This window comes from Pteropus alecto, unplaced genomic scaffold (genome assembly GCF_000325575.1).
Source record: "Pteropus alecto unplaced genomic scaffold, ASM32557v1 scaffold107, whole genome shotgun sequence".
NCBI lineage: Eukaryota > Metazoa > Chordata > Mammalia > Chiroptera > Pteropodidae > Pteropus > Pteropus alecto.
The window spans coordinates 760585-776106 of NW_006440619.1; the positions used below are offsets into that span (position 1 = coordinate 760585).

Consider the following 15522-nt stretch of genomic DNA (forward strand, 5'->3'; position numbering starts at 1 on the left):
AATAATAAGAAGAAGAAGAAGAAGAAGAAGAAGAAGAAGAAGAAGAAGAAGAAGAAGAAGAAGAAGAAGAGAAAGTGGGAGAGATAATATCTATCTGGTCAAGCTCATTGGTCCACAAATATTTGGCTAAAATCATCTTCAAAGAAAAGTTCTTTCCAATATAGAAATCTGCTATAGTGTTCACAACCACACGTGCCATTGGCCTCCACCTTGGCTGCACACAGAATCATCTAGGGAGCTGTGAAAATATTGAGGCCTGGGTCCCATCCCCAAGGAGTCTGATGAACTTGGTCTGGGGTGAGACCTGGGTATCAGGATTTTTATGTATTGTTTAATGGACTTTAATTTTAAGCCAAGGATCTTCTGTTTCAGTTTGGGAGTGGGGATGCTGATGTATGATTTTGATTTAGAGTTGTTCCTCTAAACAAATAAGAGACTTACCAGGGACCATTCTGACCTTATGACTTACCACAAAGGAGACAAAGGCATTAACACCTTGGAGTTTTAAGTGAAACTTGAGCTTATCTTAAAAACCAGCTATGAATAGGCTGCTTGAGAGAGCAGGTCAAAATTGACAAAAAACAAATGATTTCATTTCTCTCACGTGGAATATAAAACAAAAAAGTAACAAACAAAACAAAACAAATCAAGCTCATAGATAGACAACAGAATGGTGGTTATCAGAGGGGAAGGGGAGTGGAAGGAGGACAAAGTGGGTAAAAGGGATCAAATACATGATGACAGATGGAAACTATACTTTTGGTGGTGAGCACACTATAATCCATACAGATATTGAATTTATAATGTTGTACACTTGAAATTTCTATAATGTTATTTACCAATGTTACCTCAATAACAAATAAATTTTTTAAAAAAAGACTAGTTAGGTAGAAATGACCATATAGCTATGCATTGTTTTTTTCTGCTCGATATTTTAGTATTATGTGATTTGCTGACTGGAAGGGCTAATAAATATTACAGGCTTTTGAGGTGACTCTTACACAGTTCTTTCCTAGTATTGAAAAATCCCCACCATTGCAGCAGTTCCCTAGGAATTTCTTCCTTATTTGTTCTAAGGTCTAAGATATAAGGGTTTTATTGGCAGAGGCAGAAAAGTTCTGAGAGTTTAGAAAAGGCCTTCAAAATGCTGTCATGGCTGAAAACTTGTTCCAGAGTTTTACCAGGTGTCACCATTGGGGAAAACTGGGTAAAGGGCACATGTGATCTCTGTGTTATCTCTTATAATTGCAAATGAATCTAGAGTTACCACAAATTAAACATTTATTTTAAAAAATATCTTTGGAATGTGCTCTAATCCACACAGCCATGAGCACATTATATCTTCATCACTAGTAACCAGGACTATCTCTGTCTAGGAGACAGGCCAGTTTCCTTCCCAAACCATTGTTCTGACGAAGTGAACGAGACATGGATTTTTATCTCTCCCATATTATTTCTAAATCTGAGTAATCTATTGGGAGAAAATCAGAGTTCGGCTTTGGTCCAAAATAAAATTATGCTTGCTTTCATGTTTTGGCTTTCCACCCTGCACCTACTTTCCCTTCCTCACATATACCTCCAACACACATATACATATTCCCCCTGATGGGACTAGGACCAGTTCATATGAAATTATAATCCAGAAATCAAATAGAAATCGTTTTAGGTTTTCACAAAGGAGTCATAATTGAACTACTGGTTCTACCTTCCTGTGCACTCAGTAAAACTAGATAAACTGATGGTTTTCAGCCCACTTGGCAAAATAAACCAATCAGCTGTGTTTTTGTTGAACTGAGGTTTTGAGGGTTCCCTCTAAATGTAAACAGTCTACTAAAGAGAAATTCTACTAAATTGGAAAACTGTTTTTAGGACAGCCTTTTTTTTTTTCTCCCATGCAGAAAGTTGGGCTGCAAAGGGTATTCAGAAGAGATTCTCCTACCTTCTGATTTTTGGCTAGTCAAGAACAAACAAGTTTGAAGAATTTCTCTTTGATTTGGGACAAATTTATGTGCATTAACATTAATGAAAAGCTCCCTTCATCCCCAACACACAACATTTCACTCCATCTTCCATACTCATTCATTCAACATGTATTTATTGGGCGCCTATTATGTGCCAGGTACTACTTTTCCATTACTCCAGATGCTATTGATTATTCAACTCATATCCCAAATATCTACTCCTTTTAGAACAAAGGCAAATATTTATTTATAATAAAGTGGAACCATCTGGACATTTTGGTCTACCAAATGTTTGTTTCTAAAGATAAGTCTTAAACTCCTTTGAAAATCAATAACTATTTCAAGGTCCTGCATTCTGTACCTGACATATTTTGCTACAGGAAGTATTGGATTAAGTCCAGGCCTATCATCAGAAGCTAGGAAGAACAATGAGGCTGAAAGACTTGAGATGGAGTTAGGGGCAGCATAAAATGAAGTAAAGAAGAAAGACCTTACCAGCAAGACCATTGAGGTGGCCAGAGTGCTTAATGTTGGGCACTAAGCCATCCAGCTTAAGTAAGGCACATAGCTTATAGTGACTGAGTCCTAAATTTGGTTTAGAATGGCATCTGGTTGACAGCCATTAATTTATCCACTCTTGATTTCCTACCACAATAAAAAAAAATTGTGGCTGAGAAAAAATGGAAATTTACAACACAGAAATGGAGACAGGGTGTTGGCAAGGTGGGGGCATGCAAGTCAGAAGGGGCACATGTGATGACTGGGAAGCATAGCCTAAGCAGCACTGTGATGTCTGTATTGGTCATTTCATTGTGTCCCCTATCAACACCTTCCTCACACCTTCACTATAGGTCTTCCCTATAATTACCTAGACTCTTGCCTTATCCAACACATGTTGAGAACTAATTCCTAAGGTTTTAGAAAATCCTTTAAATGTTATTCATTAAAAAATTCATGCTCATTGCAAAACATCAAATAATATACAAAAGATATAAAGTAAAAAGTCAAAGTTGACCTTTCTTTCTGCCCACTTCCACACCTTTGAGATTACCGCTCTTAATATGTTGGTATGTAACCTTCCAGATTTTTTCATATGCATTTACATACAGCACACACGTGATTTTTACATAAGGATATTATAGTATAAATTGTATCCTGAACCTCCTTTTGTTTGCATAATATATCTTGGAGATTCCTCCACTTTATGACATTTCTATGTATTGTATTTTTTTAACACCTATACAGTGTCTCATAGATGGGGTGTGCGTTCAACCAAGCCCCTATTGATAGATATTTAGGTTGTCCTCATTTGCTTTGCTCTTATAAAAATAATGCTGCATTGAATGCCCCTGTATACTTTTTTTGTACTAGGGTATGATGAATGCCTATTTTGTGCAACCAATGCCTTTATACATTTTGTACACTTTTATAAGCCCTTCGATATAAATTTTTCGAACTGGAACAAATTGTTTTTCAAGTTTTAAGAAGTTTGAAGTGTTGCTGTACTTAGACATATATGCATTTAGAAAGAAAGTCTATTTTGTCGATTACTTCAAAATACAAAGGAACAAGAGATGTTATTACTATACATAGAGAGATGCCTACTCATAAGGCTTATTCTGAGATTAGTATAGAGAATGGAAATGAGAGGATGTTGCAGGATGAGAAAGGAGAATCTGGCCTGTTATCTTTCTTCGATTCCAGCAGTATGAGTGAGAGCCTAAGGCTTAGGAGAAGGTTTATGTGGATATGTCCAAAGTACCTCTGCCAAAAGGATGGGGTGGCTTACTTTATAATCCCACAGAAGATCCTCACTACTGAGGATGGGGTAGTGACCTGACTTTTTTACAGAAGACAAATATTTGGCAAGTCATCTTGAAAGAGAACCAACTTCTGATCTAGATGAAGGGTTCCCAAGGTTATGATTTCCTTATGTTCATGTCCTGGCCTTGTTGGCTACCAATTACACAGTGTACTTAAATGGTAACAGGTTGTTGATGAAGCCATTTAAGTTTCTGAGGAAAGGGAAGATAAATAATGTTAGAAATGTATCCTTTCATGGAGTTGCAGGGATAGTAGCCATGCAGAGAGGAAAGTTTGGCCTGATGCTGTGGAGTGTTGAATTATTTGAGCTATTCACACTTACTGCTTCTCTGTTGGCAGGTTGCCGGAAGATATCATCATCAGAATGTTCCCATGACAATTCTCCATCCCCTGTTTATTAAAAAATAAATAAAATAAAGAATTATATATATATATATCGAAAGGAAAAATATCACTCTTGTGACCCGGTAACATTTTTGGTTCTATGACCCCACGGTTTTCCAGACACTTAGCTATTGTTCAAAAAAGCAACACTTAAGGATTTCTCTCTGGGTGTGCCTCAGTTTTCAAAACAACTCAAAGAAAGTTACCATTTTCTAAAGTAGACCATCAAGCAATATTACCCAGAATTTGGAAAATAAAAGAAAAATAATCACTTTGCAGTTTAAAATAACCATCATTGTCACTTTTGCTTATCTTATTCAAGTGACAGTTAAATATTTTGCAGGTCATATTTAACTTGTGTTTAAACTACCCTTAAAAATGAGAACTTTGAGGATTCGGTCTGTCATGATTTATTAAATTCACCATTATATCTCTAAGAAATTATCATATGATCTGAAAGTTAAAACCCACTAAAGTTAGAGTGCTTACATAACCAATATCCAAAATATTATTCTCTATTTTTTCACCTGAGATGCCTTTCTCTTGGTTTACATGTTTACTCTTTGAAGAGCCAACCCCTATCAGCTGTTTTCCAGAGTAATTGCCTTTAGGAGGAAGATTTTACTTGCAGCTTGAAGAGCAACGAACATACAAAAGATATGGAAATTCCTCAGCTGAATAAAGATAAAAATTTAGAAGATAATTCTCAAGAATATTACCTTTGTTATCTATGACCAAGCAAGCCGATGGAGTTTGCACCACTCTAAATGAATACTATCTATGTGTGTGAATGTGTGTGTTTTAAAATAGAAATAAATAGATAGAGATGTATAGAAACAGATATCTATATTTTTGGCTAAGGATCAACCCAATATGGATTCAACCATATATTTCATGGGATAACGAAAAATACAAAAAAAATAAGCATTAAAATTTTTCGATTCTAATTCATCTCCCAAGGTTTCAAAATCTAAGTCTAAATAGTAACATGTTACTGGTTCAAACGTGTGGTAGTACTGTTAGAAAAAAAAATGTAATATCACTGGCTTTTAGGGCTTGAAAAATACCTAAAAATTAGCTTGATAGCAATGTTATAATCAGACAGTGACATATAGCAAAGAACGACTTTAACCCTTCATGATTCAAAGATCTTATGAGGGAATATGAATTTTGAAAATTTAACTGGTTACTATGTTAACCTTCCTAAAACACCACTTTGACTGTATAATTGTCACATTGCCTGATCAAAACCCTCAGTGAGTTCCCATCCAAGAATCTATAATCAGCCCTAACCTCATCTTTATTGAGCAGTTACCTCCTACTCGACTATCTCAGCTACACTATAATAGGAACCCTTTGACCTTCTTGTTCTTCATTGAACACGTCTCTCATTCTTGCTTCTATGTTTTGTTCATGTTATTCTACAATTTTCTTCCTACCTCCCATACCCCATAGCTCCCCTACACCTATGAAAACCATTAAGATTTTCCTCATCTACAAAGTCTTCCTCAAAAACTCTTTCATATTTCCAATTGTCTAAAAGATTTGGCACCCTGTAGCCTTAGAGATGTATAGGAGTACAAGCATAACTTTGTCCAGCTGCTCCATTTAACAGACAGAGAAACCAAGGCTCAGAGAAGGGGAGTAATAGCCAGGGTAGTGACCTGGGCCCACCGCACAAAGTCTATCTCTTCCTAACACTACAGCAGAGACCTGTTCCTAAGGCACCAAACTTGTCCCCTTTGAATACTAATAGTTTGGAGACCTTAACTCACAGGGCCAAACCTGTCCTCTGCTAAAGGAAGTTTTCATCTATAACCATGCCATGCACGATCTTGTCTGATCTTGGAAGCTAAGCAGGTTCTGGCCTGGTTAGTACTTGGAAGGGAGACCACCTAGAAAGACCGGGTGCTGTAGGCAAAAAGAAGTTTTCTTGGAGACCTAGAATTTTGGCTCCAGGTCACATAATGAGTTCGTGAGAGTTAACACCAAAAACCCAGATTTCCTGGCTCCCAAATAAGTGTGTCCAGTCTATAAAGGCAGGGTTTATTATTTGTGTTATTTATGGCTGTATCACCATCATTTATAACAATGTCTGACACATAATATTCACTCCACAAATACTTGTCAAATGATGGAATTATGAGCCCTTCTTTGACCACCTATTTAAAATTTCAACCTCCCTCTGATATTTTTTTATTTATCCTTGTTGCTTTTTCTTCTTAGTACTTAATTTTACCTTACATTTTATATATTGATTTATTTTGTTTATTGTCTGCATTTTCCCACTAGAATTACCCTATGAGACTAGGCTTGAAATAAGAACAAGAATTTTTGTCTATCATGTTCACTGATGTAACTCCAGTACCTAGAACAGTGCTGGGCACACAGTGAGTACTCATTCAATATTTCTTGAATGAATAAATACTAAAATATTGTATAATATTTTCTGCTGTTAAATATTTCCTGAGCCTGTGTTGCCTCCCCCAAGAAACTGTAAATCCCTTGAAACCAGAGACCATGTCTTAGATCTCCCTCTGTATTGCCTAGATCACTGGTTCTCCAAGTGTGGCCTCTGGATCAGCAGCACCAGCATTATCTGGGAACTTGTTAGAAATGCAAAGTTTTGGAACCCACATCCAACCTACAAAGTCAGAACCTCTGGGGTGGGGGTCAGTGATCTCGGTTTTGACAAGCCTTCCCGAGGAGTCTGAGGCATATAAGAGTTTGAGAATAACTGTGCTAGATCACTTAGCATTTTCCTGGGTACATATTAGGTGCTCAGTATATGTAGTGAATTGAACTGCAGTCACAAAGACAGAATTAAGTGCTTGGTTAATAGTATACACGCCTCTTCCTAGTTATTCCATGTCTGAGTAAAGATGGTAGACAAAGACCACATGCAGACAATGTGGAAACCCAGGCTGACCCCATAACAGTGGTGATGATTTCACCTTTGTTTCTGTCTAGAAAATAAAAGTCAGTTAACATTCATTGAATGTTTCTTGGCTGGAGAGCCTGATATTAAGGCAGGATAAAGACAGAAATCAGGCTGGGCCCTTGCCCTCAAGACATTTACAACCTGTTTGGAGGTGATAGAAAATCAATATAGGAAACAGCTGAAAAACATAGAGTAATTGGAAATAGAAATGGAATGTACATGTTTAGAAGGCACTGAATAGGTAATGTCAGCCATCAGATGTAATTGTGGAAAGCTTCCCAAAATAATTAAGTCATGTTTTTATAAGTAGACACTGTAGAGTGTAAAAAGACAGTGATGTGGGCAGGAGGTATTTCAACCCAAGAAAATGGCATTTGCAAAAGACCAGAGCATTGGAAATGGCAAGTCATGCACTGGTGACAGCAAGCAAGGTGTGGCTTGAATAGAAACTTCAGATGTGAAACTAGAGAAATGGGGCTGGTGGAAAGAGAGAAAAAGAGAGAGAGGGTAAAAGAAGAGGGAAAGGGAAAGAGGAGAAAATGGGTTGTTGAGATAAATACGGGTGGTAAATAATGGCTGCATAAACTTCAAAAAGAGACTGAATAATTCACATTTGATTCTGTTACCAATTTTTATGTGGAGGTTCCTATGGTAAAAATGGTATTTGTGGAAGCTTATCTTAGCAATGAAGTGTTGACTAGTTCAAGAGCTACTGAAATCTGGAAGGCCAACCAGGAGGCTGTTGTGGTAATATGTGATAGGCCATGAGAATCTATAAAATAATGAAAAAGAAGGGGCAAATTAAACTACTACAGATAAGAAGAAAATGAAGATACCAATGGAAGATTTGCTAATGGGCAAAAAAGGCGAAGGTCAAAACAGTATATAATGACTCTAGAGCTGCAAATCTGGATAGCTAGGAAATGACACTACCCCTGACAATGACGGAGTGGGAATGAACTTGATTTACTTGTTCTATTTTAGCTGGCAGTTGTGGGTTTAAGCTATGCCCTGAGCCAAATGAAAATATTAGACTCAAGAGAAGACTTGAAACCAGAAAACATACACTGGCAAGTGGCAAAACAATATGTGTTTTCAAGCCTAATTTAAGAAGCCAAAAGATGACAACTTACAAAAACAAAATGATAAAATAACTCTCCTCATCAAATATCCTTTTAAAATGTAGATTTAATGATGGGTATTGACATGAAATCTTTACTCAGTGTGGCCTTCTGAGAAGTTCAATTTATTTCATTTGGACCCTACTGTCTTAATAAGACTCTTAAACAGACATTAAATACTTATAGTCAAAATGTCAAAGCAATATAGAAGCATATGGTCCTTTTTAAATGAGCAGAGAAGTTAGAAGGCAAAGCAAGGTATCAAGCATGGGATCAGATTATTAATACTCTGTAACACAAGTTCAGATGAATGTGTCACAATCACCTAAGCATTTTCAGAAAGGCATGTATACCTAAATTTGGACCATTTCACTTTGTTAAAAACCACTGGAGCCATTACTTCTGTGTTTATATATTCTCAAGTAGGAACTACTAGTATTTTTGTTGCCCTGAAAGTCTGGAGTGTCCCTTAAGTAGCTGCTAAAGTTTTCAACATTTCAGTTGTGCTATTTAATTTGAACCATAGTTAAACTGGAATTATTTTCTTAGATGTTCATATTTCGCACAGCTATAAGTGGCTGCCTAAACCTGGGCAAGGTCTGTCTGGATAGCTGAAGATAGATTTGTCCATTTACAATCTTAGATGATAAACCTTAGATATTATAACAGATATAGCTATGAGATAAAATACGTAAAAGAAAGTAAGCATTGACACCCTAAAAATCTTGTTTCTTTACTTGTTCCCCCTAATTCATTAGACAAATTATCTTGAGTGAGAGAGAGCCTCTTTTTTCAGCCAAGGCTTTAAAAAAATAAAAACAATGATTCTAATGGAGACAGATGGAGTCTAGTTAATTCCAAGAAACAACAAGATGTAATTTTAACCAATTTTTTAAAGCAAAATGAAAAACAACTCTAGTGTACTGTATGTCAAACAATATTCATTTAACCTTAAAAGCCACATGTGTTGTTTATTCAAACCTCAATTATACTCTGAGTGGTACCCTATGGAGCTCGCATGGCTTTGTTTTCTGGCAATGGGAGAACAAGTATTTGAAAATAGTCAAGAGCTAGGCTAAAATTAACACTGTTTATAACTCCCATTGCTTCCATTAATCTTTGGGTGGCTTGAACAGAAGTAAACCGTGTCCTCTCAAAAGACAGTGAAATTATGAGATATTCATGAAGATAAGCCTCAGACAGCATATCTACACCAGCACATGGCCACTTCTGATCCACATGCGACATCATAAATAGGGTGCCCATAGATCCCAATTTATCTGGGACAACCCAGTTTTATGCTTGTTTTTCTGGCAGGCATAATTATTAAGATTGCCTCTTTTACTTTCCAAAGTGTCTTGATTTGGATGATAAATTATATGGTCACTTTAATCAAGGCAAACAGAAATTAAATGAATCCCTGAGACAGGGGAAGTGATCTCTGTGACAAGAGAAAGTGATCTCTGTATTTTTAGAGAAACAAATTGAAATCAGCAGAATTAGGGCAAATGGTTAAAGGGTTTTGAGGGAAATCGGGAGAAGGCATACAGGAAGAAAATGGTCAGGAAATCTCTACCTACTACATTCCAGATTCTGTGGTGGGCCACGTTATAGCCAGTACTCAATACTCAAGCTAGAGATGAAAGAGGAAATGGAAAGTTCTCCGGGGGCCTCTGCCAAACATCTAATTCTATAAATTCTGTTGAGAGGGAGTAAGTATGGTGAAATCTGAGAAAAAATTTAAAGAACACTGGTATAAAGAATCTTCATTGGTAGACATTTGAGCTTCCAATAATAAGGTATAGTACTGCAAAAAGTCCTCCAGCATCTTGTAAAATGGATAGTCATTTTTTTTTTTGTTTGGGCTGTCTTAGCATTTTTAACAAAATATCTGCTTGGAAAATACTAAGACACAGACAAAGGGAAACTTTCTGCCAATAGTAGTAAGCCAAATCTGAAGAAGAGTACAAAAGCATTTATCCAGAAAAATCAGACATACATACTTTTTAAAAAACACATCGTGAGAGTACATGGGTTTGCAGGAAGAGATCACGGCAGAAGTAAAATATTAATGAGTTCTGGTCGAAATGGTGGGGTAGATGAATGCTGTGTTTGCCTCCTTCCATGGCTACATTAATATCGCAAATATTATTGACCTGGAGAACTATCTCAGGACTGGCTGTACATAACTCCTCTAAGGACATAAAGAGGAGACCACAATCAAAGCTAGTGGGAGGGGCAGAGATGCAAAACGGGTTGGGCCCACACCCACATGTGGCAGTTGAACATCGGGAGGAATGTCTCAGCCGTTGAGGAGAGAGGAGTCCCAGACCCATTCCAGGGCCCCAGCCTGGGGTCCCAGTGCCAGGAAGAGGAATCCCTGCAGAATCTGGTTGTGAAAATCAGTGGGGATTTCGACCGTCCGGGTGAGATGGAGGGTTGTTGGAAACTCAAACATCCCTTTGAGAGCCGGTGCACAGACTAGCTTACTCCAAGCACTCACTCTAGGCTCCGGCAGAAGAACAGCAGCTCAGGAAGCACTGGAGAAACAGGGAGAGACTAAGTTGTGTGGCTTCGGGGTGAGGACTTGATGGACAACTGCCATTTTCCCTATGTAGAGCCCTCCTCCTGTGTAGCCTACAAGAAGGTGCCATCTTGCCTGTGTTGAGTTCTCCCCCATCATGGCCAAATTTGAATTTACAGTGGCCTGGTAAAATCCACTTGTTCCACTGGGTGACACTCTGAAACCTTGCCCCACCAAACTCATGAGCTGCCTGAGGCATATTCCTGGCTGTGTGGCCAGCCCCACCCAGTCTTCTAAGCAGGAGACTTTTGGCAGAAACCAACAGGCCTCAGCTCACCCACCTCCAGGACAGTTTGGGTGGTGGGTGACTAGCCCAGGCCCCAGCTGCAGTGCTTCTTAAGCAAATGTCAGGGGTCTTTGGGATGCAGGCAGTTGGTGGCTGTCCTTGGTGTGATCTGAGACATTTTTAAATGGCCAGTCTCATGACTGGCACTAAGTCTGAGTTTGCACTAATCTGGGCATCCTGCCTGACCCACCCTGATAACTTCTGGTGACCTCACCTTGCCCAACTTGCATACCATCTGGGATTTCTTCAGCTGATGAACTCTGTGGAAAGCCAGCAGATGGCCTCAGACCTTGGGGTGCCCTGGACCCTGTGCTGAGCTGCCCCAGGCCCGCTGCTGGTGGCAGCGGGGCTTGGTTCACCATGTGGCCTCTCTCACATGCCTCCAGGTCCAGCACAGGCACCAACCAATTGCAGACCACGTGTAGCTCCTACTAAGTAGCCCCAGATTGTCACAGGCAGCACCCTCCCAAGGTGACCCAGAACCAACAGACTCGGAGATTGGTGTCAGACTAAAACAGAGCATCACCTGATTAGCCCCATAAGCGGCACATCCAAAGGGTAATCTCAAGAGGCACACAAGCCCACTGGGGCAAATCCCACTCCATGGAGTCAGCCCCCACACAGCAGCTCATACCCTGGGGGAGTGGACAATCCTCACTGCCTGTCAGTCAACCCCACCCACTGATGTGCCAACAGCAATCAAGGCTCAGTGAGAACTTCAACAAAGGGATAGTAAGCATAAGAAAGGACATGGAAGCCACGAAAAGGAACCAGTCAGAAATGAAGAATACAATAACAAATGAAGACTACACTAGAAGGAATCAACAGTAGATTCTATGAAGCAGAGGATTGAAGCAGCAATTTGGAATACAAGGTAGCAGAAAACACCCAATCAGAACAGCAATAAAAAAAAATCAAAAAAAAAAAAGTGAGGAAATTTCAAGGGACCTCTAGGACAACATCAAGTGCAACAACATTTGCATCATAGTGGTAACATTAGGAGAAGAGAGAGAGCAAGGAATTGAAAACTTACTTGAAGAAATAATGATAGAAAATTTCCCTAACCTGGCAAAGGAAATAGACATATAAGCCCAGGAAGCACAGAGAGCCCCAAACAAGATGAACCCAAACAGGCCCACACCAAGACACATCATCTTTAAAATGCCAAATGTTAAAGACAAAGAGAGAATCCTAAAAGCAGCAAGAGAAAGACAGCTAGTTACTTACAAGGAAGCTCCCATGAGACTATCAGTTAATTTCTTAACAGAAACTTCGAAAGCCAGAGGGATTGGCAGGAAATATTCAAAGGGATGAAAAGTAGGGACCTACAACCAAGACTAATCTATCCAGCAAAGCTATCCATTAATACTGAAAGTGAGAAAAAAGAGCTTCCCAGACAGAAAAAACTAACAGAGTTCATTACCACCAAGCCAATGTTACAAGATATGTTAAAAGAACTTCTTTAAGAAAAAGAAGGGGAAAAAAACATAAATAATAAAATAGTAATAATTATGTACGTATCAATAGTAACTTTAAATGTAAATGGATTAAGTCTACAACCCTGCCACTCTGAGCAAGCCAGATCCCGTCTGATCTCAGAAGCTAAGCAGGGTCGAGCCTGGTTAGTATTTGGATGGGAGACCACCTAGGAAGTCCAGGTGCTGTAGGCGTAAAAAAAATAAATAAATAAAATAAGAGACTGTAAGCTGTCAAGGTCTTCGCAATTTGTAAGGTCAACCAAGGATTGCTTCGCCTAATAAATAAATAAGTAAGTAAATAAATAAATAGATAGATAGATAAATGTAAATGGATTAAATGCTCCAATCAAAGGCATAGCATAGCTGAATGGATAAGAAAACATGACCCATACATATATTGTCTACAAGAGACCCACTTCAGACAGAAGACACACACAGACTGAAAGTAAAGGGATGGAAAAAGATGTTTTATAAAAATGGAAATGGAAAAAAGCTGGGGTAGCCACTATTATGTCAGACAAAATAGACTTTAAACAAAGGCTTTAATAAGAGACAAATAAGGACATTATATAATGATAAAAGGATCAATGCAACAAGTGAACATAACTCTAGTAAACATTTATGGACCCAACATAGGAGCACCTAAATATATAAAGCAAATATTAACCATCATAAAGGGTAAGATCGACAATAATAGTCATAGTAGGGGCCTTTAACACCCCCTTGACACCAATGGACAGATCTTCCAGACAGAAAATCAACAATGAAACAGTGGACTTAAATGACACACTAGACCAGATGGATTTGATATTTTTAGAATGTTTCACACAAAAGCAACAGAATATACATTCTTTTAAGTACACCTGAAATATTTTCTAAGCTAGACCACATGTCACGCCACAAAATAAGTATTAATGAATTTAAGAAGATTCAAATCACATCAAGCGTCTTCTCTTACCATGATGGTATAAAATTTGAAATCAATTATAAGAATAAAACTGGAAAATACACAAACACATGGAGACCAAATAATATCCTACAAAATAATAAATGCGTTACCAATGAGATCGAGAAATAAATCAAAAGATACCTTGAGAGAAATTAAAATTAAAACAAAATGACTCAGAATCTATGGAACACAGAAAAAGCAGTCCTAAGAGGAAAATTCATAGCAATATAGGCCTACCTCAAGAAACGAGAAAAATTGGTGACGTCAGAAACATGGAAGAATGAGAGACATCCATAGACCTCTCCCCTTGAACCAACAACAAGCTGAACATCTAAAACTCGACTGCACATAAGAACTACCACAGGTCAGAACCCCGGAGTTAGGCGGTAGACTGGGAGAAAAAGGAAGCTGCCTCTTGCTGTAAGAGCTCCCTGTAGGAGGAGCGGGGAGGGGAGAAGGTGCAGCGCGTCCCCTGAGCAGCCCTGCCTGGGAGAGCTGTGAGGCCCACACAGCCGGCGGCAGTACCCAGGCATCAGGGCATAAAGCAGAGAAGTGGGGATGGCAGAGAAGCATGAATGGCAGAGTAACAACAGTTGATTATTAGTAGCTGTGGTTGCAAAACACGAGGCTGAGCCACAAACCACATGCCTCAAACCAGAGGGCCCCTCCCCACATATCCTCCAAGACTAAACACCACGCAACCGCAAAGAAATCAGGGATGAAAGAGGAGAAATTATGACAGACACCGCAGAAATACAAAGGATCATACAAAAATACTATGAAAAAGTATATAATACTAAATTTAATAACCTAGAAGAAATGAATCAGTGCTTAGAAAGATACAACGTTCCTAGACTGAATCAAGAAGAACTGGAAAATCTAAATAGACCTATCAGTAGAGTGGAAATTGAAACAATCATCAAAAACCTACCAAAAAGTGAAAGTCCAGGACTAGATGGCTTCACCAGTAAATTCTACCAAACATTCAAAGATTTAATATCTATTCTCTTCAAACTCTTCCAAAAAAATCGAAGAGGAGGCAATACTTCCCCACTCATTTTATGAGGCCAATATTACTCTGATATAAAACCTGTTAATAACACACAAAAAAGAAAACTACAGACCAATATCTTTCATGAACATAGATGCAAAATTCCTAAATAAGATTTAGTGAACTGAATACAGCAACATATTAAAAAGATTATATACCACCATCGAGTGGGCTTCATCCTAGAGGCACAGGGATGGTTCAACATATGCAAATCGATTAATGTGATACACTACATAAACAAATTAAAAAATAAGACTCATATGATCATATCAATAGATGTAGAAAAAGCCTTCGACAAGATACAGCATCCATTTATGATCAAAACACTTAACAAAATTAGTATAGAAGGAAAGTACCTTAATATAATAAAGGCCATATGCAACAAACCCTCAGCCAACATTATACTTAATGTTGCAAAACTAAAAATCTCCCCTCTAAGATCAGGAACAAGGCAAGGCTGTACACTATCACCACTGTTATTCTGTATAACATTGGAGGTCCTAACGAGTGCAATCAGACAAGAGAAAGATATAAAAGGCATTCGAATAGGAAATAAAGAAGTCTCACTGTCGCTATTTTCAGATGACATGATTCTCTATACAGAAAACGCTAAAGGATCCACAAGAACTTAAAGAATATTTTATGAATTTGATCTCAAAGGCAAGGGAAGTAAAAGCAAAAATAAATGAATGAGACTATATCAAACTAAAAGCTTCTGCACAACAAAAGAAACATCAACAAGGTAAAGAGACAACCATCCAAATGGGAAAATATAGTTGCAAGCAATGCCTCTGATGAGGGCCTAATATCTAAAATATACAAAGAACTCACACATCTCAACAACAACAATAAAACAAACAATCCAATCAAAAAATGGGCAGAGGATCTGAACAGACACTTCTCCCTAGAGGACATACAAATGGCCATCAAACATATGAAAGGA

At 38.2% G+C, this 15522-nt stretch overlaps 1 protein-coding gene and 1 pseudogene across 2 annotated transcripts in view; one reads left to right on the top strand and one right to left on the bottom strand.

The window, feature by feature from the left end:
• Window positions 1-15522, bottom strand: part of CHRDL1 (chordin like 1) — a 136641-nt gene that overhangs the window by 25221 nt on the left and 95898 nt on the right. For both annotated transcript variants that reach the window (XM_006917270.3, XM_006917269.3), the window contains exon 7: window positions 4108-4175. In XM_006917270.3, coding sequence (XP_006917332.2) covers window positions 4108-4175 — 68 coding nt within the window. The remainder of the gene's footprint in view (window positions 1-4107; window positions 4176-15522) is intronic.
• On the top strand, window positions 12653-12771 carry LOC112484192 (annotated as a pseudogene).